Source organism: Falco peregrinus, chromosome 6 (genome assembly GCF_023634155.1).
Source record: "Falco peregrinus isolate bFalPer1 chromosome 6, bFalPer1.pri, whole genome shotgun sequence".
Taxonomy (NCBI): Eukaryota; Metazoa; Chordata; class Aves; order Falconiformes; family Falconidae; genus Falco; species Falco peregrinus.
This window is the reverse complement of record NC_073726.1, coordinates 64,448,025-64,473,509: the sequence shown is the minus strand read 5'-3', so window position 1 is coordinate 64,473,509 and position 25,485 is coordinate 64,448,025. Positions and strand designations below refer to the sequence as shown.

At 45.2% G+C, this 25,485-nt stretch overlaps 1 protein-coding gene across 3 annotated transcripts in view; it reads right to left on the bottom strand.

The window, feature by feature from the left end:
* ATP6V0A4 (ATPase H+ transporting V0 subunit a4) overlaps nucleotides 1-24,697 on the bottom strand; it is a 30,071-nt gene extending 5,374 nt beyond the window's left edge. The window contains exons 1-19 of one of the 3 annotated variants that reach the window (XM_027784083.2): nucleotides 24,259-24,697; nucleotides 22,194-22,390; nucleotides 21,617-21,695; nucleotides 20,652-20,746; nucleotides 19,533-19,658; nucleotides 19,049-19,143; nucleotides 17,871-17,997; nucleotides 17,205-17,287; nucleotides 12,728-12,821; nucleotides 11,091-11,303; nucleotides 10,522-10,672; nucleotides 9,606-9,745; nucleotides 9,013-9,170; nucleotides 8,453-8,546; nucleotides 6,583-6,701; nucleotides 5,409-5,625; nucleotides 3,671-3,778; nucleotides 1,686-1,817; nucleotides 583-700 (exon numbers count right to left, since the gene is read on the bottom strand). In XM_027784083.2, the coding sequence (XP_027639884.2) occupies nucleotides 583-700; nucleotides 1,686-1,817; nucleotides 3,671-3,778; nucleotides 5,409-5,625; nucleotides 6,583-6,701; nucleotides 8,453-8,546; nucleotides 9,013-9,170; nucleotides 9,606-9,745; nucleotides 10,522-10,672; nucleotides 11,091-11,303; nucleotides 12,728-12,821; nucleotides 17,205-17,287; nucleotides 17,871-17,997; nucleotides 19,049-19,143; nucleotides 19,533-19,658; nucleotides 20,652-20,746; nucleotides 21,617-21,695; nucleotides 22,194-22,310 (2,266 nt within the window). In that variant the 5' untranslated portion in view covers nucleotides 22,311-22,390; nucleotides 24,259-24,697. Of the gene's footprint in view, nucleotides 1-582; nucleotides 701-1,685; nucleotides 1,818-3,670; nucleotides 3,779-5,408; nucleotides 5,626-6,582; nucleotides 6,702-8,452; nucleotides 8,547-9,012; nucleotides 9,171-9,605; nucleotides 9,746-10,521; nucleotides 10,673-11,090; nucleotides 11,304-12,727; nucleotides 12,822-17,204; nucleotides 17,288-17,870; nucleotides 17,998-19,048; nucleotides 19,144-19,532; nucleotides 19,659-20,651; nucleotides 20,747-21,616; nucleotides 21,696-22,193; nucleotides 22,391-24,258 lie in introns of those variants that run through there. The other 2 variants (XM_027784084.2, XM_027784086.2) reach the window with 2 other exon arrangements.
* Between the last annotated feature and the right edge of the window lie 788 nt (nucleotides 24,698-25,485).

Genomic DNA, 25,485 nt, shown 5'->3' with positions numbered 1-25,485 from the left:
AGATATTGAAATGCTGTACATTTCTCATGGAATGTGAGATTCCACTAAATGTTGCTGGGAAAAAACCCAGTGAAAATGACAATTCCAGGCATCTTGAACAAAAACTTTTCTTTCTAGTTTGCTGAACCAAATCAAAATAACTGTTTCAAGTCATTTTGACATTCATCTGCATATCCTAAGGCTATAGTAAGTGCGTTTTGGGAAATGAAGCTATGGTTTCCATACTGCCGTTCCCTCTATGGATTGGACTACTCATTTGGGCTGCACCTCCCACCATGCTACGCACCAAGTGAACTATTCCGGGGGGGTGCCTACAGAGCAGGTGGCAAAGGGGCCCTGGACAGTATATGCAGTCAGGAGCTCCCTGATATATAGCTGCCAGGGATCACCACTGAAAACTGAGGAGGTCACCATGAAAAGCTTGGATTGACCTGACCTGAAGCAAAACATTCCGAGACACAAACGACCACAAGGAGAACTGTAACTTCATGGGGAAATTTGCAGCAATAATCAGATACCAGCAGAAGCAGTGATTGGCATGGAGCTGCTGGTGAGGTAACTATGGGGTAGTCAATCACTCACGTGCATGGGCTAAGCTCAACGCCCAGAGCCGCAAGTAGGATGCTGTGTTGGAGATGCAGCCAAGGCAGTATTCAATGGTATGGATAGCTTGGTGGACAAATGTGTCTCCAAAATCAAACTGAAACAACAAAGCCAAACACATTTTATTGGTTCTTGGTTCAGGGCTTCCTGGTTAATAGAGCAACACTCCACCAAAAGCTCTTCATACTCCTCCCTTTTCCTTGCTATGTTCTAAGCAACATAAAGATATTTTCCAGATAAAGAGACTGGTCTGAGAAGTGCCAATTCTGTATGATCTTCCCATACATTCTCCCTAGACAAATACAATTTCAGTGAATTTCAGGTTCAGGAACCAGCTCATATTCCAGTCTTACTATTTCAAAGCTTTAGATGTCAATCCAATTGCTATCATCTTTGTGATTTCTTATAGGGACAAAAAACCTTATATAAAATCGTGGGTTTCAGACTATCTGCCTATGGACATACACATTTTGGGAGATAGCACTGAATAAGCATATCTTCTAAGACTGTGAAGATTCTCTGTGACCGGGATATCCACACTCAATACTGTTGGTACTCCCAACTGCTACAAACACTTTTGTTACTTTTTTTAACTGTGTTGCTGCAGACTGCAGAAGATCTTCACAATATTTGCCAAGGAAGAACTTTCTTCCTAGCCAACACTGCAAGCTGCCAACTTTTAAATGCTCATTTGCAATTTAAAGGAAGGAAAGCTCACTGACACTTGGGAAAGGCTTGACCTTCTCTGGGTGCAACGTGGAAGTGAAACAACCGCCCCAGGGGAAACAAAAGCTTGAGGTTTGTAAAAAGCTGATGTTTGTAAGAATGCCTGCCCTTACCAAGAAGCTTGAGGTTTGTAAGAATGCCTGCCCTCACCAGGCAAAATTAAAGGAAAAGAAACAGAGGAATTCATTCTATGAAAATTCAAAGCTTAATCTGTTTGGAAGCACAAATTGTTGCAAGGGTGTGTCTTGGTATCTTTTTAAAAAGAAGGTCTGGCAGCTCTGCAAAAGCTTTCTGCTTGACTTTGTGTCTGCTAATATTGTGTCTGTCTGAATAATTTTCTGCCCACATTTTCTTACCTCTTCATCATCATCATGTCCTTCATGACCACCACCGTTGTCTCCATGGGAACCTTTCTTGGAGGAACTGGTCTCTGGAACATCTACCTCATTTTCACCTCCAGGGTTTCCTGAGATGGCTTGAGACTGAATCTTTCAGAAACAAAACGTAGTATGTTTTTTGTGTCATGTTAGAGGCTGATACCAAAATGAAGCAGACCATGGCACAGAACTCCATCAATAACCTCATGACATGTAATATATGAAGGACTATATCATGAACTTGAGGACAATTTCAACAATAGTCATCGTGGACCACAGAAACTGAGTAGTCCTGCTGAATGGCTAATAATACTTAAATATTTTCCATCCTAGAGCATTTTCCAGTGATTCCAACTAATATGGAGCTAGTTTCTAGTCTCACAATGCACCCTTTATACCCACCATGAGAAGATCTATCACTTCTGGCAAACGAGAGAACTGAGGCACATTAAAGCTGATGATCTCAATCAGATGGGTGTGAATCAAAGGAATTAGCATCAAGTGAAAAAAGAAATGGAGACTGAAAGGATCAGGTGACTTGACGAAGGTCACACAGTTCTTGGGATACAGACAGAAATACGATTCAGATCTCTTGATTCGTTTTAAATTGACAAAAAAACCCTCATGACAACCCATTTTCTCTCTGTAATCATTCTTTACAGAGGTCTTCTAGAGGCCCAAAAAACCTGATCTGAGCCTCACTGCAGAAATGACAGCACAGCATAAGGGTAGCCTTATAGCCTGTAACAGTCCTATTACACAGCACAACCAAACAAGGACCTCACAGCTTCTGTCAGGTTCTGCCCTGTCATCCTTCATAGCTTCCAGCAGGCTTCATGGGCAAGGTCTCATGATAACATATTGTTTCCTATTGCAGCAGTAATCATTGTCACACCCGCTTTATCTTTACTTTACCTGAATGTCAGCACAGAGAACAGACTTTGTTGCAAACTTATAAATCTGGGTAAATGTAAGATGCGATCAGACAGCTAACATATGAAAATTAGGAACAGAAATACGGGGGCATAATAGGAGGTGGGGAAAAGCTGTCAGATGTTGCTAGCATAAAAGCAGGAGATGGAGTCAGCCATGTCAAGCTTTCATCCAGATCCCAGAAGAATGACAAAATAAGAAATTACAGCACAGAGGCAGGGCTGCAAAGGTCTCCCAGGGACCTAGCTTTCAGCTATAGGTCAGAAGTGACTGGGTTGGAAAAGGTCACACAGCACAACCAGCATCTCTTTCTTCAAATGGAAACATCTGTGCCCTATAAAAGGTACGCCAGGCACTAACTCTGACTATAAAGAGAAGTAAATCCTGACAGACAAGTAAAGTCCTGTTAGTGTAATAAAGGAGAGGATTAAAGAACAACTGGGAAACTGCAGCTGCTGCAGTTATGTGCTGAAGAGCTGGGCAAACCACAAAGCCCATGGGAAGGAAGGCTCTGTTAATTCAAGGCAATCACTTTGGGAGAAAGCAGTGCTAGAAAGCAGGCAGTGGCTTTTAAATCAAGCCTCTCCTTCAAGTGGTGTTGATCTCTTCAAGGCCGGGGTGTCGCAGATGCCCCGTTCCTACAGAGCAGCCAGCCAATGGTTTGTGGTGGTTGTGAACTGGCAGCTGAGGTCTTTGCCCTGTCTTTGCTTTACAAGCACTTCAGTCTTCCTACACCTGCTCGGGTTTTGGTTACAACACTTGAAAGAGCTCAGAGCCAGCTTAACTCCTCTCTCAACAAATAGGATATGGCCTTGTAAGCAAAGCTCCTGCTTCCTATGTAGGTGGTTTAGCCAAATGTCCATACACATGGTCTTGGCACACATGCTGTAAAGCACAGTTTGAAATCACCAGAGAAACTGTGAAATCAGAGAAAAGCCAGAATTAGATCACTGCAAGCAGTTTTTGGGGTCTGTCTCCCCAGCTTTGCTGTGGCTGTACTGAACCCTCCTTGCCTGATACACATCACTTACCATGCGCTGTGCTTTCTGGTGGTTGGCTCGGAGGATGAAAGGTTTAATTAAAAGCATCCAGGGAACAGCAATCAGAGCAAATATGACCAAGAAACTCTGCACTTCTTTCTAAAAGACAAAACAACAAGAAGAGCAAAAAGTTACCTGACGTCCTTTAGGCAACTACATGTATGGCTAGAAATCTGATTCTATAAAATAATACATTTTTAATACAATAGATATACTCCCTCTATTGGTTGTGTCTCCTCTGCTTGTAAGGACATGAAAACAAATGTATACTACTAAAGATTCCAGATAGCACTGCCTGCTAGAGATGCTTGGAGACTCAGAGATGAAAGGCTTTCATGTTGGAAAGGGTTAATTTTCCAAACCCCAGTGTTACTGACTTGAACCTGGCTGTCCAGTGTCCCAAGTGAATGTCCTAACTGCTGGGTGAGCCAGGCAGCCTGCCTTGCTTTGGTCAACATAGAAATGCTGCAGTAAGAGTCAAGTCATCCAGATCATCAGATCCCTGGAAAGCAGGGAATCCAGGATTCACTCCACATTTGCAATGTCAGAAAGAAATTGAATCCCCATAGCTTAGGTTTGAATAACACCTTGCCCCCACAATATCAGGTGTTCTTGTTGCAGTGTGCCACCCCTATTGCTGTCCTAAAATAACTGTTTGCAATTTAAGAAAAAACAAAACACAAACCAAGAAAACCCCAAACTACAACTTTTGCATTTTTTAAAAGCTGGCTTAGATCTCTGATCACCTTATAGTTGGTGTCATAAAATCTTTGCATTGAGACTACTACAGGTGGATGGCACAGACCATTGCTGGTGGTGTAGGGGCATAGGAATATGAGAAATATGAGAAAAAAATTACCATCTTGGAAAGGTTTTGGGTTGTTACAAAGCAAAATGTTATCTAAAGACATTTCAAAGGGTGGGAAAACTGTGTTTTCCCAAACTGCCCTGCAGCCTTAACGCAGTTACTTGGAACTGATCAGGGCTCTCTACTAACTCTGACTCACCAGCAGCCCTAAAACTGAGCTCATGTTGATGTGCCTAAGTGTGCCACTGTATAGATATAGATGTATACATGTGGCTGGAGGCAGCATTTGCTTGCAGATTCTTCATTGATGCTGCTGATGTAAAAATCAAACAAGAAAAAAAAAAATCCATGTTTTGAGCAAATAAATAGAGATGACTTTAAAAGAAGTTTTCTCTTTGGGGAGACTTTTTTGCTTTTGGGTTTTTATTAAGTGCACTCCCCAAAGGAGATATTTCTAATAAAAAGCTACTAGAAAATCCTCTAGCTACTTCTATTTTCTTAGCTGAAATTATAAAGCTTTCAAGTTCTCTGAAGATGAAATAAGAATTATCAAGGAAAGGACAGCCTTGCTTTGCCTCTTACATCATGCCCAGACTTCAGGACAGCACATCAGCAACACTCAGCTTTGCATCTCTAATCACTCTTCTTTCTTTTTTTTTTTCCAAAAAATGTCTTAAATTACATCATTATTCTTGTAAACATGATACTAAATATGAGGTTTCCTCTGCATCACTGACTGATAGCTTCTCTGTCCTACCAGTCTACAAGGCAACGTGAATAGCAGAAGAACAAAATTATCTTGCGCAACTGGCTTTTGTGATTGAACTTCTGAGCCTGTTCTCTATCTTCGTGCTCACTCTCCACAACACCCACTGCAAATCCAGAACTAGCTGGGGTAGATTCAAGCTGCTTGATCCATACCTGATGCAGATATAATGGAGCATTTGAAGTGTCACCATAATTGAACAAAAACATATTGATGAAGTGGATGAGGATGCTTGGTGCACTCTGGGATGAGTGGACATCAAAATGACACCATTTGAAAATAATCATGAAGACCAGGTAGCCAAAAAGAGAGATAATAAAAATCATCTCTGGAATGAACTGAAGGATAATGTTTATGTATTTCTTGAAGTAACTGGAATGAATCAGGAAAGACAACTACAATTAATATACTAAGTATTAATAAAAGGTTGCACCCAAGTATGGCAGTACTGTACACTGTTTAGTCTTTGGAAAATAACGTAAGAAACAAAACTATCACTAGTCAAGAAAGTAGTCTGTAATTGCAGTCTTTATCAATGAAAGCCATTATTTAAGCACAAAAGATTTGTCATACTGATTCTTTTCAGGTTTTTGTACTTGACCCACCAGTATCTCAGCACATCAAAAGATGACTGCATTGAAATAAAAGCCAATTTTCAGAAGATGGATAATTTACAAAGTTAAGCATTATATGCTGAGGAAGGTCAGAACAAGGTGTAGAAACCAATTCTGTAGGGGCGGTCCTCATCTCTGTCATCTACAAACACCTTCAGTCCTTGAAGGTCACTACCCTTCCAGCTTTGGCGAGTCTCAAGACAGTAGTGTTGGCCCCTCCACTCTACCACCATTTCTTATTTTTCATTGCAAAATACAGAGGCAGAGGTATAGGCATGCATAGACCCACATATTCTGGCCAAAGGGCCAGTAAGTCAGGCAAAAACCACACACATACTGTGCAAGATTTCAATGTGCTTTGGACCAAAAAACTTGTCTTTCAAGACCAAAATTTCAGTAGTGGGGGGTGCTATATATTTTTAATTTAATGTACTTTGGTATTTCTGCAAAATAAGAATATAGGAGGGAAAGCGAAAAAGAGACTTTATCCAAGAGAATATCTGCAATGTGATGGCTGCCCTTCTGGCCTGCGGACTGAGTGCTCTGTACCAACAGTGGTGAGAATCAGCCACTGTGTGGGGCATTTGTACTCACACTGGGCAAAGGGCAAAATTCAAGTCATTCATCTGCGATACAAGGCTTTCTCTGAAAGAAGGACACTATCTTAGCGATGAGGACATGTGCTGCAGCAACAAGCTTGGTGAAGCAAACTTACATGTGGTTGAAGAGACTGAGTATCACCCCAAAAATCATATGCACAATCCCTATGACAACTGACATCTTCATTTTGTAGGAGTTCAGGAAAGTCAGCTTGTTCGGTGCAATGTTCCAGATCTTTGGGGAAAGGAGCAGAGAGAGGCAGAAGATTTTCAGGTGTTTGATCAGTAATAGATTTGTGGAAGCTGTTGCTTTGACACCATCGATTTACTCAAACCAGTTCTAATAAGACGACAGCAAGCAATGGAAATCTAGTTCCTTATAATACTTTTCACTTTGCCAGTCTTCTCAACTGAAATATATAAAATATCATCCTTATTTTAACAGAGGAAATAGCAGCAATTTAAAACGATGTAAAGACTTTACTTCAGTCCTCCAGAAACCAATGGAAAGGCTGGTAGCACAACCTAGATCTTTTCACTGTCATTCTTTGCCCTTAGGCTGAGTCATCATCTTTAGCAAAGGTGGAAAGGCAGAAGAAAATCCTTCCTGCTGCTATGCAAATTTGTTCAACCCTCACCAGAGAAGTACCGATGGTAGAGTGTGTTCAAACTTTTTGTTTGAACAAAAAAGCCCTCATTCCAACTCTGGCCGTAGAGATCACATTATCACTTGCCTCTCTGCAGCAACTTTTCATCTGTGTTAGGACAGTAACCATATGTCTCTTCTCAGTCCTGCTTTTTTTATGCTACAAAGCTTCCAGGTTGCTTCTCCTTTCTTCTAAAACTTCCTAGACCCCAAAGTATTCTGAGATGGTAAGGAGATACCCCTTTTCAGACACTAAATATAGTACCTGAACAGAAAGGAGGAAGACAGTATTATTTGGAAGGCAAAACATTAGCTTATGGGCCTTTGTCCAATGTATTTTGCCACCTCTACAGCTACGGAAGAGATTGCCTAGCCTCCCCATCTCAGGGTGATTCCTTCTTTTCAAAGGTACGCCTCAGCCAGGATTTGCAAAATGCCATCCGTCCTTCTGAGCAGGTGACAAGGAAAATTTCCAGGCGGGGGCTGGCTCCTTTCAGTCTACCCTTTCCTTGCCAGCACTTGTTCAGCCATTCCTCCTTCCCAGCCAGGGGTCCTAGTCACTCGAGCAGGCAGCAGCCAGTGTGGAAGAGGGGCTGGCCTCGGTTAACCTAAATTAAGCATGTGTCAGGGCAACATGCAGAAAATTCAGCTTCCCCTGTTGTGACTTCCTGAACTGGGCTGTCTACGTCCTGAGCAGAACTTTAGAGCTGGGTTTGTGAAAAACTTACAAGGTCAATGTCTCTGCAAACCAGGGGAAGGCAGTGTTTCTTTGTGTGACCAACTGAAATGAGAGCGCATCCAACAGAACAGAGGTGAACTGGCTAATACAGAGATTGAAACAGGAACGCTTGATGTTAACAACAGTTCAATACATGATAAATAGAGAATGGCAAGAAAAGGGAAACAGGAAACAGAAGAAAATGTGGATAGGTTAGCTAATACTAGCATTTTCCTCACACTTCATAAAATAAGTAGACTGCATGGAAATCAGGACTTTGCCTTCAAACTTGTGAGGTAGCTCTGGAATAGGTTAAGTACTCAAGTAAGGAAACCGAGTCCAGCAGACTGGTGACAGAGTAGAGACTGCAGCACAAGAGCACTCTCTGGCAAAATCGAAGTTCCTTCCTGCTTACCATTTTGCTGCTGCCTGTGCAAAAGTGTCAGCAACATATATCCTTGACTGCTAAAGAAAAGCATCACAACAACTACGTAAAGAACAGCCAAAGAGCAAGAAGCAAAGAGCATGGCTTCTGGAGAGAGAGCGGGGAGCTACTGATGTGCTTGGTACGGTGAAACAGGATTGAAATATAAATTATCTTAGAGCAATTTAATTTAATTACCGGATCTATTCCAAATGGATATGGATTTCCAGAGTAGACTCCTGGGACTGCTGGATCCAACTGCAGCACCATATTGTCCAGAAGCACATCCTTACTGCAAGAGAAAAGGGAAATGACCTTTGCAGCTTAATCTCACTGTAAAAGCTGGTGATATATTTATGTGAGATGTGCTGAGGACTACCACATGACACCTGTCACCAGTGCCAGCCTTTCTGTGAACTGTTATCCTGGGCCTGTGTGCACACGTGTGGGTGTAGATGAGTCCTATGCAATAACAGTCTTCACCACACTGATAATTCTCTATGCATCAGCCCCAGACACCTGCAGATTTTTATGCCCATCAGTGCCTGAAGAAACAGGCGTGTTCCCGGGGACTCTACATTTCCATTTCAATAGTGAGTTCATCTGTGCGTGTCAGACAAAACCTCTGATTCATTCATGCTGCATCCACAGCGGGGAGTTCTTCCCTTCCCCGCACAGGCAGTCACCGTGTCTTTCTTTCAAAGCTTACATGCTCCGTTCGGTGTGTTTTCATTTGTTTCCCACATTTGGCCACTTACTTCCAAGTGCTATTTTTAAACATGGGGATGACATGCCAGGAAGAGCCAAAGATGTTAATGGATTTGGAGAAGCAGTCGTTGTAGATGAAGCCAGTGTACATGGAGAATATGCCCATAAGCAAGATCAGGTAGCGCCCGCTGAAAAAGGTGTTCCAGATCTGCAGGGGGAGAAGGCAGTGCCAGTGACCAAAGTACCTGCAGTCCCATCAAACGGTGGGCCTCGGCCAGCAGCAGACAATATTGTACTGGTCTATGTTTATATGTATATATATATAGATACGTATACATATAGATAGATACATATATATATGTATGTATCTGTATATATATATGTAGATACATATATATATCTGTATCTCTGTGTGTGTGTATATATATATGTATATGCAATATTCATAGAAAACTCTGGTTCCCTGGGGCCCATCCAGGTCTCTGTGTAGAAGTAGGCAGAACTACTTCCCTAATCTCTGCCCCATGGGCATTTTTCTAAGGATCTCCATTCTGCCTTTGGGAGGCTGAATGCCTCCTTTATCAAATGGGAATGATAAGCCTTTACCTACGCTGACAGGGTAAACCATCTCCCTGGTACTCACCTCATTAGTGCTTTTCTGGGCCAGAAGGCTCTTCTCATTAATGACCATCCAGAGTGCAAAGCCCAGCATGACAGCACCATGGCCACAGTCCCCAAACATCACCGCAAACAAGAAGGGGAAGGTAATGATAGTATATGGAGCTGCAGGAAGGAAAGGACAAGTAGTTCAGCTCCTTCTGAACAAAAAGGCCTCAGCAGAGAAGGTGTCCACCCCACTGGACCATTCCTGACAGCTACTGCCCTTAAAGGCCTCCATGATCCTTCCCCTACTCACGAGGCAGTCGGATCTAGTGCAGAACTAGTTTTATCATCAGAAAGATTGTCCAACTGTATGACCTGCATCTTCCTTGCAATTTTAGCCTTCATTTCTTGTCTCACCATAATAAACACCACGTGTAGACATTTGCATGCTGTTTTGCAACAGAGTAATGTACTTGAAATTTACTATCATATTTCTCAGCCTCAATAACTTGGCTTTGTCTGATCCTTTCCCCTGGGCCCCAATTTCTAGGTTTCTGTTCATCCTCAGTGGTCTCTGAGATGCTCTACCATTGTTTCTTTTCTCAGGTCCTTTTGGTCTTTTTTTTTTACCTCAGCACGATGAGCTTAACTTATATTTGCCTTGTGAGTTTAGGTCTTTTCCTCAGAGCTGCTATTTCACCATCTGTTCTCCATCTTGTACTTGTCTAGTTCATTTTTCCTGCCACAATTAATCCATGAAGACTGATGGCCAAATTCTTTGCCTGAGCAAATCCATGCATATGCACCACACAGTATCAATTTTTAACAGCAGAAAATATGGCTCAGGTTTCCCAATCAGCAATGAGTGCATGTTTTGTGATAGTGACAGAGCTCAAAGGCTTTACTTTGACCCTAACAAGCCAGGTGCTCAATTTGTGTTACTGAGTATTTCTCACCTGGGTTCATCTCCCTGTAGTTGCCCACACCATATGCATCCACTATGTTCTGAAATCCAGCTGTGAACTTGTTGGTCCTGTTGAAGGTGGGTGGTGCCATCCTGGTGTGTATAGCAGTAAGGATAGGGGCGATAGTAGAGCCACTGCGCTCCTGAAAACCCAGTGACAAGGACAGACACAATCAGGGTGGCTAGTAGAGAAGAATCGGTCCCACAGCTCCACAGTCCGTGTCCAAACATGCACATGCAACAACATGAAAGCTGGACTCAAGAGTGTCATATCTCAATCGTTTTTCTAATATCCAGATTTTTTCTATTTTCTGTGCTATTGATTTGTTCAGGGAAAGCTGCCAGCACTGCTGACTTGTGGGTCAGTCACAAACCTGCCAAGATTTAATGCTGGCCTTAAGCTCCCCAAGACCAAGCAATCAGGCAACAAACTCAACGTTAACTAAAACAGAGAAGGGAGCCCAGCATTACAGTAACAGACAGAAGCCTGAACATACGCTCAACATATAAACAGTGCAGTTAGGGTGAAAACTCCAGGGACGCAAAATGCTGGTCTCTTACCATTCCCTGATGGAGAGCTTTTTTTATCCGGCCAGCATCAGCCACTGGGAACCAGATCTCTGCAATGACGCACTGCTGAGTGACGTCAATGTTACAATAATTCAGGATGTAGTAGATGGCCTTGATTTTCTTCACCTTAATCCCCCAGGACCACAAGTTGGCTGCTGCCTCATGCAGCAGTCGCTGGCGGTGGGACTCGGTTTGGGTTATCACCTGTAAGCACAGTACAGGCAGTGCTTGAAACAGCAAGGCATAGTGGCATCATCTACTCAGGAGTTATTTGGGGAGGGCATGTGGAAGAATGGGAGAAGAATGAACATATGGGGTATTCTGGAAGCCAGCATATGCAGGTCTGGAGACAGGAGCACTTGACACCCAGTGCACAATGCTGTTCCCTAACGACTCTCCCTGCATGGCCCTGAGCCTCTGTAAGTGTAGAGGAGACCATTGGGAGTTACTGGTTACACGGGACTCGCTCCCTACCCAGTTGCTTACACACTGGGCACATGTCACCATGTGCTCCTACCCTTCCATCTCCTGTTGGCAGTACTGTGCCACGAACTTTGGGCCACATCACATCCACAAGTGTACTTGTACTGCTAGAGCTTCAGCTTATGGTCCTGATAGGACCTCCGTGCATCATGTGGCCATCACAGTGCTGCTGCAAAAATGAGCAATGGAGATAACATGTTAGGAAGATAACCTGTGTGGTCTACAAGCGCTGAAGAAGCCTAGTGGTTCACATTGCTGCAGGAATAAAAGCCAGTTTGGAAGCAGACCTGTGTGCAGGCTTGGCAGTCACAGGCATCTGCAGAGGAGGTGACAACAGGATGTCAGCTGCCAGATGGGCCACCTCAGGTCCCTCCTGCCTCAGGACCCACTGACTGTCATGTGTGACAATAGAAAGGTCACAGGCAGGAATCCCTCCAAAAGGTATTAAGTCCTGATACAGTATATGGATATACAAGCTACTGAGCACCCGTAGCAACTGAACTTGCAATTTTCAGCCCTCTGTTAAATATTGCAGTAAAGAGGTTGGAGATTTGTAGTTCTATAACAGCAGTCTTGGCTTTCCATTGCTAGTGTGACAAGTGCCCTGACTTCCTCAGTAAAGAAAACCTAATTTAAATATTAAAAAAATCTTTACGGTCCTCTCTGACCCCGGTATAGTTGTACTACAGCTGTGACTGAACAAATTTGCAAGTTGCTGAGGGAAACCATGCTGTAAGAACTAGATGACACCATTTTAGACAATATGCAATTTGGTTACAATACCTGTAGCCTGCTGATGACCTTAGATGACATCTTATAGCCCCATATCATAAGTTCTAAACCTCTGACCTCTTACATGGCCAACAGCAGCAAGTAGTTTTTGACCCCTCACATGGTAGGCTGTACCCCAGCAGCTCCTAGGGGGTGTAAACGGGCAAAGCAGAGCACAAGCACTGGCCTCTGCATCCAGCAAGGGGACCACTCCTGGACTGGTGGCTTCATCCCCAGCCCCTGGCCAGCTCTGCACAGTCAGGTCCCAGAACAAGCCTAGGATCTGGCCATGACCACAGGGTTTCAGACAGGAGAAATATCTGTGCAGGTCCCACATGCAGGGTTCAGACCCCAGTAAAGCCACTGCCACTTACTGTGTTTAAATCCTCAATCCTCGTGTTGACTCCATCAAGCATTTCCCGGCGCTCGGTGGCAGACTCTGGACAGGGATAGACGGTGGCACGAAATCTAGCCTCAGTGAGAGAGAAGTGAGAAACACCATTTATTTGACTGACTTTTTCTTCCTCTGGATTCTTCTCAGCACAAAGGCTGGGAAAGCAGCCTATTCTTCACCCAGCAGTAACTTTCCTTACATACTACAAAGTTATACCTGGTCTACCAGAAGGGTCCAAAAAGGTACATTTATCTCTTTATGAGAAAAAGGACCGCTTTGCTTGTTGCAGCTGAGAAAACACTCCTTCTCTCAGATGCTACAAGGTGTACGGTATTTATTACACAGCAGTCAGCCCTAATATTTAGGCACGTCTCTTAATGCCCCCACAAGCTGCTTGAACTGCAAAGCTGAAAAACCACAAATCCCCTCCTGGCAAAGGCAGCCCCATTAACGCCGTTGCCAACAGATGTCCCTCTTGCACCGAGGCTGGAAAATCGCCGTGTCGCTGTCCCTGCACTACCCTCCGCAGTCACTGGGAGAAGGCACCGGCCGAGCTGCTGCTGCGCGGCCAGCGAGCACCCTGCCTGCGTGAGGCTGTGTAAGGACAGCACCCCGTGTAAAACACCCCACTCCCCGCACCTCAAAAAAACCCAACAACCCACAACCCAACCCCAAAACCAAACCACTAAAAAAAACCCCAAACCCAACAACAGAAGACTGTATTTCCAGGGTAATACAAGAGGAGGATGACCGTACCGTACAGCCAGCTCTTGGTTTCTGGTCCATCTGTTTGGCTAGACAGCTCAGGAGCAAGGGAAGGATGGGTGAAGGTTTTTAAACACCTGCGAGTGGTATCTGTTACGTCAGCTTAGATGGGGTCAGGCCAGTATAAATACTTTTATAAGCTTACCCCTAAGATATTTGGGAGATTCAGTTGGTCTGTTTAATGTGGTACAATAAAGACTAACATGGGCTTCTAATAGGTGAGTGAAGGTCTTACCTCCATGCATACTATAAATGAAGCAGTATACAACGTGACTTTCTACTACAGCTGCAAGCCACACTGGTGCAAATGTGTTTACACTAGTACGGCACACTGCAGTGTTGTAAAGCCACTATATGAACCTCATACAGCCAATTCACATGTCTCTGAAAAGTGCCCAGCTACCTGTCCTGCCTGCAAAACAAGTCCCAGAGGATACTTCATGCACAAAGAGCAGGTAACAAGGTCCCACTGGGACCTCACAGAACACAAGGTGCACCGCTGCAAGGCTCTGTGCCTACAAGCTTTAACTGAGCTGAGGTGCTGCAGTGACTAAAATAGCAGAGATCCCTCCGTATTTTCCTACTAGGTCTGTTCAGCGGTATCTAGTGCTTGTGCCAGCCCTGCCACTTCAAGGGCATTATAAATGTTGTCCTTCAGTATTGCCCCAACAGGTCTGCAGGAAGAGATCACTCCTCTTTGCAGAGTGGAGATCTCCTGCCCACCTAAGGCAATGCACTTCCACCATCCTGCGGTTAACGCTGAGTTAGGGTTGCTGAAGGGCTGCCTTTCTGCACGTGAGATGAATTAAAAGATGTAACAGGGTCATAGGGGTCTATCCCTCCTTAAGAGACAAAAACGTGCATGCTCTGTGTACAGATAAGCATCATGTTCCAGCGTTGTCTGAGCACAGAATATATCACCACTTGCTCTCCAAAATAGTTCAGGCACACACACAAGTGAGGACAATTGTAAATTGAACAAAACACACTGCCATTTCCTAGAGATCAGCCCTGAGCTGTGTGTAATGACAGCACGTGCTCTTCAGCTAAACTTCCCTTTCCAGAATAGAATCTCTCCTCACTCAACACCTGGTATTTGTTTCCAAAGGTTATTCGCCCTACCTAATTATTTCCATCTTCTTATTCTTCACAGTTCTTAGTTCATCTTTAATAAGGATTTTTAATCAAACTTGAAAGCTTATTCCTCCATGCTGTACAGTTCCCCTGTTTCCAATAACGTTATTGCCGCAGTGTTGCTTTGATCTTTTAACAGCCATTTTGCATACTGAGTATCAGCTTTGCCCTAATGGCACAGACATCTCTGAAAGCTCCAGGAGAATTCAGCAGGGAATCCTTACATTGATAAACCCAGTTTAGTATTCACATTAGCACTGAGGCAGCCGCAAGAAAAGGAGGAAAAGGAAAATTCTTACATTTTCCTCCTCCCTGCTCCCTCTACACCTTTCACTAATAAATTTGTGCATGGACTTAATGCTCATGAAATCAGCAGACTAATGTTACCAATTAGAGTCAAGCAGAGGCTACAAGTGTAACCTGAGGCACACCGCTCTGCAAACAAATCTTAGCCTGCCTTGCAGGAGACTGGCTTATACCAGTTCCATGACTTTTGCAGGATATTTACTTGCCATGAATGATGACTTAGTGCTAAGCAGAAATGTCCTGCTGGGGCTGGAACAACGCTGCCATCTGCTTTAGGTATAGTTAACCCTGCCTTAAAGATGGAGCAGACCAAAACATCTTGGCCTGTGTACCGGGGACAGCTGATGGCCCACAGAGCACAAAAGGAGAGCCATGGGATTAATACATTTTAAAAACTGCTGCTCAGCAAAACATCCATATATACGTGCATATTAGCAAGCAAAAAATGTGAAAGGGAGAAAGCAAAGACATAAAGGATGATTTCAAGTGTAGCCTGATTAGCTGGCAATAAACAAAACCCAGTGCACTAGCACTGCAAAGGACATCCTGTGAATTTGTCTTAGGTAATGTTTTCCTTTAGTTACAAGAGGCTGAGAGAAACCAGTCAAAGTTCCTTTCTATGAACATACCACATCTGTGCCACTAGCTCATAACAGCTTTGCATGTCATGGCCCACTCCGCAGGGATCTGCTCACACTTCCAGTGCTGCCTGGCCTCGCAATCCCAGCTGCACCCCACTGCAGAAGGTGGCACCTCTGGTTTGGATGATTCTGGGTTCAATCAATAATGAAAATGCTGACAGACATAGCATTGTCTGTTCTTTTACACCCACCCCAGAAAAATGTATTGGCCTTTTGACTGCAGGGAATTTAAAATGCTGCGGGGGGCGGGGGGAGATTCCTCCAAAATATAGCGTGTGCAGCACCCTGCAAGCAACCCCAGCCAGCTCAAAATGTACGGCCTGCCAGCTTGCAAGGTAATTGGCACAGGAGCAATGCAATGGGAAGTGTTCACCACCAAAAACTGCCCACAAGTGCAGAAGGGGAGAAGGGTACTGAACAGCATCTAAAAAGCCAGCAAAGAAATGGGACATAAGCAGGAAACTGTGATCCAGAAACAGAACAAGACTAGCTGAACGCTCAAAAGACCACTGGCAGCAGCAGACTGATCCCGCACAGTGGTGGTGGCAAAACTCCCTCCGTCTCTGAGGTTCAGATCAGAAATCAGTGGACTGAGGAGCTAGGAGTCTTTCCCCAGCCATCCGTGCTCCTGCGGCTGCTTTATAGAGGGATGCCCACCTCAGGAGGGCTGAACTGCTCCCAGGATGAGCACTGCCCTCCACAGCCTATAGAAGGCATCTTGGAGGGTCCCATTTCTAGCTTTAGGAATGGCTAATACTCCCCAGGGGACTGTCGCTTCATGGGACTGAGGTCAATTCTCCCAGCTGGATGAACTGATCTTCCTGCTTTTATTCTGATTAAAGGCAGGATGTAAGGAAAGACCTGCCCTGAGTGCACGTGTCAGGTACGAGCAATCGCTCACTCCCCACAAAACCTCGGGCAGCCCACGGGCGCTCGGCTGGCCCCGCATGGCCTAGGGGCAATACCAGAAATGGATTTGGTGACAGCAGACAGATCCCCTCCTCAAATCTGATTTACACGGCAACAAAGCCCGTCAGTCATCTGCGTTATGAAAGAGTAACAAAATATTCAACGTGAATTATCTTTTCAAGGTGCTTAACAGGGTGGAAACAAGTCAAATTGTATGAAGCTTTCATTTCTTTCCTGGGCTCTGTCTCTGATTACACAGATATTGCTCAAAGGTCTTGAGAAAGGGTTGAATAAACTACAGCATCGTCTTATGATGAAATGCAGGAAGGCTTGAGAGCAGGCTGGGGATTACTATGTTCCCAGTGCCCAGGTTAGGGCCTCCAATTTCTAGGGGAAGGATGCTGACTATTTCTTGAAACCCAGCCCCCTTTAAAATGTCCCAAGTTAAAAACCTAGCAACTGAAGCTCCCAAGATCTTTAAGCCACTTTTGAAAATTTAGGACTTCGATTTCCAAGTGCCAAGGTGACAGATATCTTTCATGATTAGGAGCAACAGAACTGAGGAGCAGAAGGGAGCTCAGTGGCAGAGCTGACAGTCAGAGAGCTGGAGATCTGATCTTCAGCTCCAAATTCAGCCAGCCTGGGCTGACAGGTCAGCACCTCTGCTGGAGCCACTGCAGCTTGCCTATGGGTCTGCCTTACCCATCACAAATCTTCCTGATTTTTTGTTTAAGCTGCTCTCCTTGATAGAAGATAATGAACACGTTCTTCTTCACCTCTTCTCTCTGCAACACAATTCAGTCATAATTTAACACACCCCAAGCAAAGAGTCCAGTGCGGAGAGGGTGGTGGGCGTTCTTTCAGCAGCCTCTCCAACTGGGTTGTTCTTTTCCTCCAGCCCCCATTTTCCACCAGCAATATTTTCCCTAGATGCTGCTTCAGGGACCAGGCACAGGCAGCAGCTCTGTGTTATGGGGGAAGGAGCAATGTGGAGAGGTAGGGACCGGGGGTCTGCCGAGGCTCGGGGCTCACCCCAGAGACACCAAGGGGAACTGACCCTCTGTGGCCAGCCCCAACTGCGGGCAGCCACAGCTCACCTCCCTGGTGGTCCCTGTAACACAGCCACCCTGCTACAGCACACACACGTCTTAACCAGGCAGGAAAAAGGAGCCACCTCAATAATGGCAGAAGGGGAAAGCAATGCCAAAAAAAACTTCTGCCATTGTCAAATTTTCCCACCTTTCTTCCACAGGCTGCTTTCAGACACCCAGCTCTGGTGAGGCAGCTGGTGCTGCAGCACAGCCGGGGCACCAGTTCTGTTTCTGCATCTCACAGGCACACACGAAACCAAACCAGGTTGGTACCTACTGTCACAGGGTCCTCCAGGGGGGTGTCCATTTCAGTGTACCTCAGGTAGATGTTTCCCCTGCAGGCTCGCCACAGTAAACGCTCAAAGGGTATCATCCTTTCCCTCTTTATTACCCCTGCTGTGAATCTGAGCAGAGTTAAAAGATAAAGAAATTACAAGCCCATTCTAAGTCTTTTAGGACCTGTAACATGTGATTTTACAGTCTCTTGTTTTCTAGTCTGTGATAGCCTGCTATTGCTGTAGGCACTTCTAGGAAAGACCTCCTTGCTCAAGCCTGGCTCTTATTTCAATCTACTGACTTTATCCTGTTGTTCTTTCTTTACAACATTGTTAAGCCCTCCCCAGATCAACGGAAAAAGAGGATGAGACAATTCTGGCTAGAAATAGAGGAACGGAGAGGTGCTTAAACTCACACAAACAGAGAGTGCCTGAATGACAGAGGTAGGAGGTAGCAATTCTGAAGTAGTGGTTTATTTTCACTCCCTCCTGTTTTCCTTTTCCCAGAAAGCATCAGACTGCACCTTTGAAGTGCAGCATGACATGCTGGTATACACCCACCAAGGCAAGCTCTCTGCAGGCATACACTTTACTCAAAGAGTTGAACAGGACTTCAGAAATACCAGCGTGAGCAGCTAAGAAGATGATGCCGGGAAGAGCACCATCACTGAGTTTCACCACACCTAGCTGATGGAGACACAAGGGAAAGCTGTCTGAGTCTATGCTGTCCACCGAGTTACTGTCAGCAATACGCATAGCGCTGCCTCCGCTCCACTAACTCTCACCCTCAGCACCACTTTCCATTGCAGACAAAGCCCAGTGCAAGCAATCCCTTGGCTTTTTGCTGTGGTTAGACATCCATTCCTGAAGGCCAGGCTGGTACAGAAGCTGCATGTGAGATGCCGTAAGATAACAACTTTCAGTCAATAGCTACTAAGGGCTCACTGTAACTGGTGGCCTGGAAGCAGAAGTCCATTTGTCCCACTGACCCATAACCTGACCATAGCTTTGATGATAAATAATTTCAGATGACAGTCACTCTTTCATCTTCATGAAGCAGCTACGCTGAAGAGGCTGACTAACAACCTCTGCTAAGAACCTGAAGGAAGTGTGCTAGTGTCACAGCCACGCAGCACAGGTGGGAAGTCTGGCCAGGCTGGGGGCCATCACCAATACACACCCCAGCTTGGCAGCTGCAGCAGCAGGAGTGCTTCTCAGCTCCAGCAGTCCAGATGTGTCTTCACTGAAAAAATCATCTGGCAGATTGGTTTCTGCCTGGAAAACATTAGTTTTAAAAAACTACTCAGTATTGCCAGTTGGAAAACTATTTCAATGGTTTTTCCTGACATTTCCCCCCCACAAAGGTAGCTTTCCACAGAGATTTAGGCTAAAGAAAAGAAAAGGTAAACTATATCTTAGTAACTGAAAAGCATAAATGTCATTTTCAAAGAGATCTGGGAACCGAGTTCTTGAGCTCCATTGACTAATGGAGTGATGCAGGCTCTGAAGTGACTGAGGTGCTTTTGCAAACTTACTGTACTGGCTTGTGGCAAAGACCAATGGGTTTTGATTAACAATCAGTAACAACAACACACCTCAAATGAAAACGCCAGTATTTTCAGGAGCTTCCACATTCCTGTTGGAAGAGTAAAGAGGTCTCTCACCTCAAAGAAGTCCTGGGTTTTCTTCAGCAGATGTTTGAGCTCTGTCAGCTCAAGGAAGTTCTGCTTCAGTGTTTGCTGGTTCTGGTTTGCTTCCAGCAGCTCAGCTTCAAGTTTCTCCAGCATGGTCTGTTTAGGGTCCAAGCACATTCAGAAAAACTCTGAAGTAGACCAATGGCCCTTTACCAAGCTGATATCAAACCTCAAACAATAGATGGTTATTTCTTTTCAAGGGGCAATACAGAAATATTCAATGAGAACCTAATTAACACTGAGTTTGTAGGAAGATACTCATCAACATCAACACCTCATTTTCCCATTGCCACGTTCCCTACTGGGTGCTTTGTCCTTTTCTGGCACTAGAGTTGTGACTTACCCAACCAAAGCACAGGCAGGTAAGTGGGCACGTGGTGTAGGTGTCTCAGCCTGTCTTGGCACCTCTGTGGTTCCCCACAGGACACCTCAGACCCCAGGTGGACTGGCTGTCAGTCTGCTGACAACAAAAGCAGCCTACAACACAGCCGTTAGCAGGTTCATTAGCGATAGTCCAAAAATTAGGTGAGGATGTGGGTCCAGGAACACACCAGGAAACTACCTTGCTTGTGAAGCTGAAGCTCTTGGAAAGCGTGGAGGAAATCCATCAGTAAACTTAGCTTCCAGCTGAGCTAGAAGGAAGCATCCCTTGCACACCCAAAAGCAAGGCACAAATATTTGTTTCAGGACCAAATATTGTTATATCACAACCATACTCTGACCAGGACAGACAGCTCTCGGGTTTTTATGCAGTGAAGCTGGTTCTAACATCAGCTCTCCTGGATAATCACCAAAACCTTCTTATACTTTCCTACAGGATGAAAGGGGCATTCTGTGATGGTGATACCTTTCCATTAATATGTGGGATGAGAGGGATCTTTCACCACGGATGGTAAAAAGATCAGGCTCCTTTAGGAACATGCAGTAAGACCGGCCTTAACCTAACTGCTGACAGCGACTCGGGGAGCACCTCCACAGGCAGGGAAAGCTGTGCCTCCTCCTTGCAGGGGAGGGCTGTATCGAGCGCATTACACAGACAACCTGGTGCATAACCCCTTTTCTCTCCTTGGCCTGCTCCAGATTCGTTACCTCCATATCAATCATTTCCCGAGGCAGGGGGGTCTCTGGGTACTTTTCTAGTTTGACTATTTCAACGTTGTCTTCCATCTCATTTTCCAGAAAACCTGCAAGGAAAGCACACAGAAGTCTCAATACAGAGCTATCCTTGCTGCATTGTCCTGGTCACCAGCTGCCACTAAGCCCCCTGTCAGGGCTGAGGCATCACGCTTAGGTGTGACGAGGGACAGCAATATACGAGGGCCATCACCCCAGTGCATGTACACAACCATCAGGAACTGGGCACCCGGCAGCCTCCTTTCTCAGTGAGGATGCTGTTTCTCCTGAAGTCACAGTAGCTGGGTGCCACCTGGACAAGCCCTCAGCCCCAGCACAAATAGCCAGCATGGCACCCCCTTGCTCGGGGCAGCGTGTGAGGTGCACAGCAAGCTCAGGTATCGCTCCCCTGCTCTAGCAATGGCACATGCTGTCACAGTGGCTGTGGTGGACACCGGTGTCATGGTGGGGGGAACGTAGAGCTCACAGGACCCACGTTCATGGGGCAGTGTGCCATGAGCTCTGCTGCTTGGGTTTTAGGGGTTTGTCCCCAGGCTGACGCCTTGGCCATGGGAAGTGTGTGCCAATGGCTGGTGCACTGGTGTAAGAGTCAGGTTATCTGGATTAGCTTCCTGCCCAGTCCCAGATTTATCTTGTGATATTATATAAAGTTTATTTTGTATTTTTTTATATATGTTAACCTCCTTTCAGTTCAGTTAACCATTTTCAAAACAGGGTTGATAAATAAAAAATAATGTATTGCCCATATGGGGTGAAGTGGTAATTAGCTGACACATGCAAAACATTTCCAGGGGCTCAGATGAAAACATCACCATTTTGCCACTAATTCTGCTCCACAGTGTGAGAGCACTTAACAAAGAAATAAATCCCACACCACCAGTTGGCAGAAAACAGATTGCATTTGACAAGCAATTACTTACGCAGGATCCTCTCCAAGGATTCGCACCTTCTCACTTCATTCACAAACTTTCTCTGGAAGCTGTTGACATTCACATTTAGCTAAAAACAGGAGGGAAAACAAGCCTGGGGCTGGAGGCTGCACATTGCTGCACTGATTTTTAACATCACCAGAGAACTAACACCTTCACTGCAGATGGCCAACACCACTGCATCTTACAGACTTCTAGTGGTGGGGCAATACCCTGGGTTTCCTCATGGCCAAGGACATTGTGGCCTTATACCAGGCTTATTTCCACTCAGCCTTGCTGTGACAGCAGGAGTCATAGATGGACTCTCATGGAGAGACACCCCCTCCCCATTTTCTCGTGGTGGCAAGAATTAACCTTTAGTTGTGCAGAGCACTGGATGGGGACTCAGGGATGGGTCGGGTCTCGGAACATTGAATGGCTTTTGGACTGCTTTGGGGGAAGTCCCGCTCTCACCACGGGCTCTTTGACCACCCTGCAGGTGTACTTTCTCCAAGTGCTTTGAGGGAAGGACAAGCACACCCCAAGGTACATCTCTCATGGATCAACGTACCATCCAGATGATACTCACATCTCTGAACTGGACCAGACCCAGCTCCCCAAGTTCGGCCACACAGCAGTAGGCAGCCTCCACCTGCAGGAAGAGCTGCATCAGGCTCATTTCCTCGCTCCTGAAGACCGAGGCCATTTTGCCTGCCCGTCTCTGAGGCCCTTGGTGGCGGTGGCACAGTTGTCCTCGCCCAGGGAGGTGCCAGAAGGTGCCAAGCACTGCAGAAACATTGGGATCACTGAGTCAAGGTGCTGGAAGCTAACCCATTGCTGCCCATCATGCCCTTTGAAAGGGTTTCTTCACCTCCTAAAAGCCTCCTCAAACCCATGTGAGGCTTCATCCCAATAGAGCAGTGATATGTGGCTCTAAGGTATGTGTGTGACACAGGGAAAGAGAGGAGCCATGGGTCCCCTAGGACAGATATAAATACTCTGCCCTGTCCTCTGCTTCAGACCAGTGCACTTTTATTTGGGTTTTGGATGCTGAGCTTGTGAAAGACTCAATTTCTCTTTGTCTTCCACAACACAGAGAAGAAAAATCATTAGTTTCACCTAGCAATTAGATGGGTGAAAGAGACCTTACTGGTTTTTATCAATTTCATTGGCAGTGTGAACACAACATTGCAAACACAGCTGGAGCGTGTTATATGGGGATGGGGAGAAGAGGAAACAATTTTATTTAAATTAAAACAAACTTTAAGATTTAAAAAGCATTTTCTCCCCAGAAAGGACTGTTTTCCAAATGAGATACATGAAGTACCATGTATTTTGCAAAAGTTCCTTTTGTCTATATGCTTATCGTTTACTTTGAGTAATCTGAACATAAAAATCGCCTTTAGTTGTTCTTGCACGAAATTAAGTGATTAGCATGCACGAACACAGTAATTATTCTTTCTCAGAGAAAACATGCAGGTAGATAGACTTCTTGCATGCATTTCATTTTGTAGCGAGCCTACATTTTATAAATAGCAAACCAAAATCCCTTTCTAACCTCACTTCTATTTGTTTACAGGGATGGGAAGTCAATTGTTCTTAACTCTCTCTGTCTCTCTCCATAAACCTTGTCTTACAACCTTTTTTTTTTAATGTGGATCTAAGAATTTTGTTTATAACATATGAAAGTTTTTTCTTAAACATGAGAGAAACACTGCAAGATAATAAAGGCTTGTTTAACAGGAGTACCATAGTCACATGTCTGTATTTGCTCTAATTATCAAGTGAGTTTTCCTTGTCATACTTTTTGTAACTATTCACTAGATGATTGAAGATGTTGAAAATACATGATAACTAATAGCCGTTTAAAAGAAAATATATCATGTACGAGCTCCAGTGGATTGAATAAGAATATAATCTTTAAAGTTGGTTGGACATTTTTTAGCAAACTATATTTTTCGCAGGAAAAAGACACAAAAGCTGCAGGAGACCCCCCACTACTCATGCAAGAAAGTAAAAAAAGTCCCTACCTCTCATTTTCCAAAAGTTTAAAAGATCATCAAAATGTCCCATCATAATTTCTTTAGACTGAAAAGTATAAAGAGACTATAGTTTAAATCAGCTTGTATTAACTAAACCTGCAATTACCTTCCATTAGAAATGTTGAAACCTTACAATTAAAAGAACAAAACTCAAATGAAATATTTAGAAATATCCAAGTTAAACTGTTTCAAACCGTCTAAACCCGGGGTTCTACTTTTCCTTGGTGATCAGTCAGTTAAGAAGCCCAAAGGCTCACTTTCATCTTGATTTGGAAAGAAAGAAAAATTACAAGTAACAAGAGAAACCTCCTTCCAGCTGGGAGACCCTTCCCAGCCCCACTTCAAGGAAGGCAGAGCGTTCGCCCTTCATCCATTCCTGCAGTACGGGAGGCTTGCCCAAAGGCACCTGCTGCCGGCCATGCTTCTATCAACGCCACCCACGCCCTCCCAGCCTTTTGCTTTGGCAAAAGAACAGTTAATGGAGAAATCACTCACACTTTCCCCAGTCGCTATTTTCCAGCAGTATCGCACTGCATTAAAATGCACTGGGTTTCAGGCAGGGTAAACCCCGGTGCCGTGGGCTGCTTTGGAGAAGGTGTTACTCAGGTTTACCTCTCAGCCCCTCTGCTCCTTTCTGGCAGGCCCTCTCCCCTGGCAAGGGGCAAGCTGTTCCCTCGCTGGCCGGGCGTCCCGTCGGGTGACGACAGCAGGGCTTGCTTTGCGTGGCTGCAGGCACCACGTCGGGCGTGGAGGGTGGCAAGCAAAGTGCCCTGGCCAACCGTCCTCTCTCACACGGGGCACAGTGAGCCTTTTCTTTTGAATTCACAACTGGTCTGGACCAGAGGAGGGAAACCCTTTCTGTCTCGAAACAACCCCTGGGTGGTCTGGATCCAGTGCTTTCTGGCTCGGTCACAACCCCTGCATCAGGTCTGTGACAAATGCAAGCCGTGTTGAGGCAGCACGTGGCTTGTTGAAACCAATAACAGAGGGTGCCTACTGGGTCACACCGCCCCGGCCACCCAAAAACAAGGGAGAACCTTTGAAACCGGTGGTGTGCAGACGGCTGTGAACCTGTGAGAGCTCATTCGCAAGCCCTGGATGGAGGATCAGTCACCAGGCAGGTGGAAAAGTTCAGTACCGTGTCTCACCAGTTGTTCCTCACTGAAGGCAGCCCAGGGAAGGACAGGGAAACAATGGGAGATTAATGATTATCCTGCAGCCAGGGGACGGGCAGAGCTACACAGCAAAGAGGGGGCTGGGAGGGCAGGGGCTCAGCCAGCAGAGCTGCGCTAGCCTGGGCCAGTGCTGACAGGGATCTTGGTTCTCACCCCTTGAAATAACAAACGCTGTGGGAAAGAGGGGCTTTATAGATTTTCTCCCACTTCAGCTGCTAAAGCAAGGGGTCTGGAGAGAAATTCATCCCCTCCTAAAACCAATGGCTTAATTCCCACTAAGGTCAAGGTTTCATCCTGGCAATTAAAACTGGTTGGGTCACTATTAAATCTAGCATCCATGAAAAGTTTTATCTCAAAAAAAGACCTAATGAAAGCGCATGGCTATATATAAATTTTAAAGTGCCCCTTGAAGAAATGCTTTCTCAGACCTGTTTTTTTGGAGGTATCCAGTAACCCTGACCCAACAAGCCAAAGGGTATAGCTTACCTAATGGAACAATGCCGGAAGGTAACAGCAGTTTCCCAGCACAAAGGTTTTTTATTCAAACGCAATGACGAGTGGCCCCACTTCCCGGGGTCAGCTAGCGTGAGAGGGCTCCCACCACCTTCTGAAATCCAGCTGCCTCAGGCTGCATAACCCAAAAAGGAGGTATTAAAAATTATAA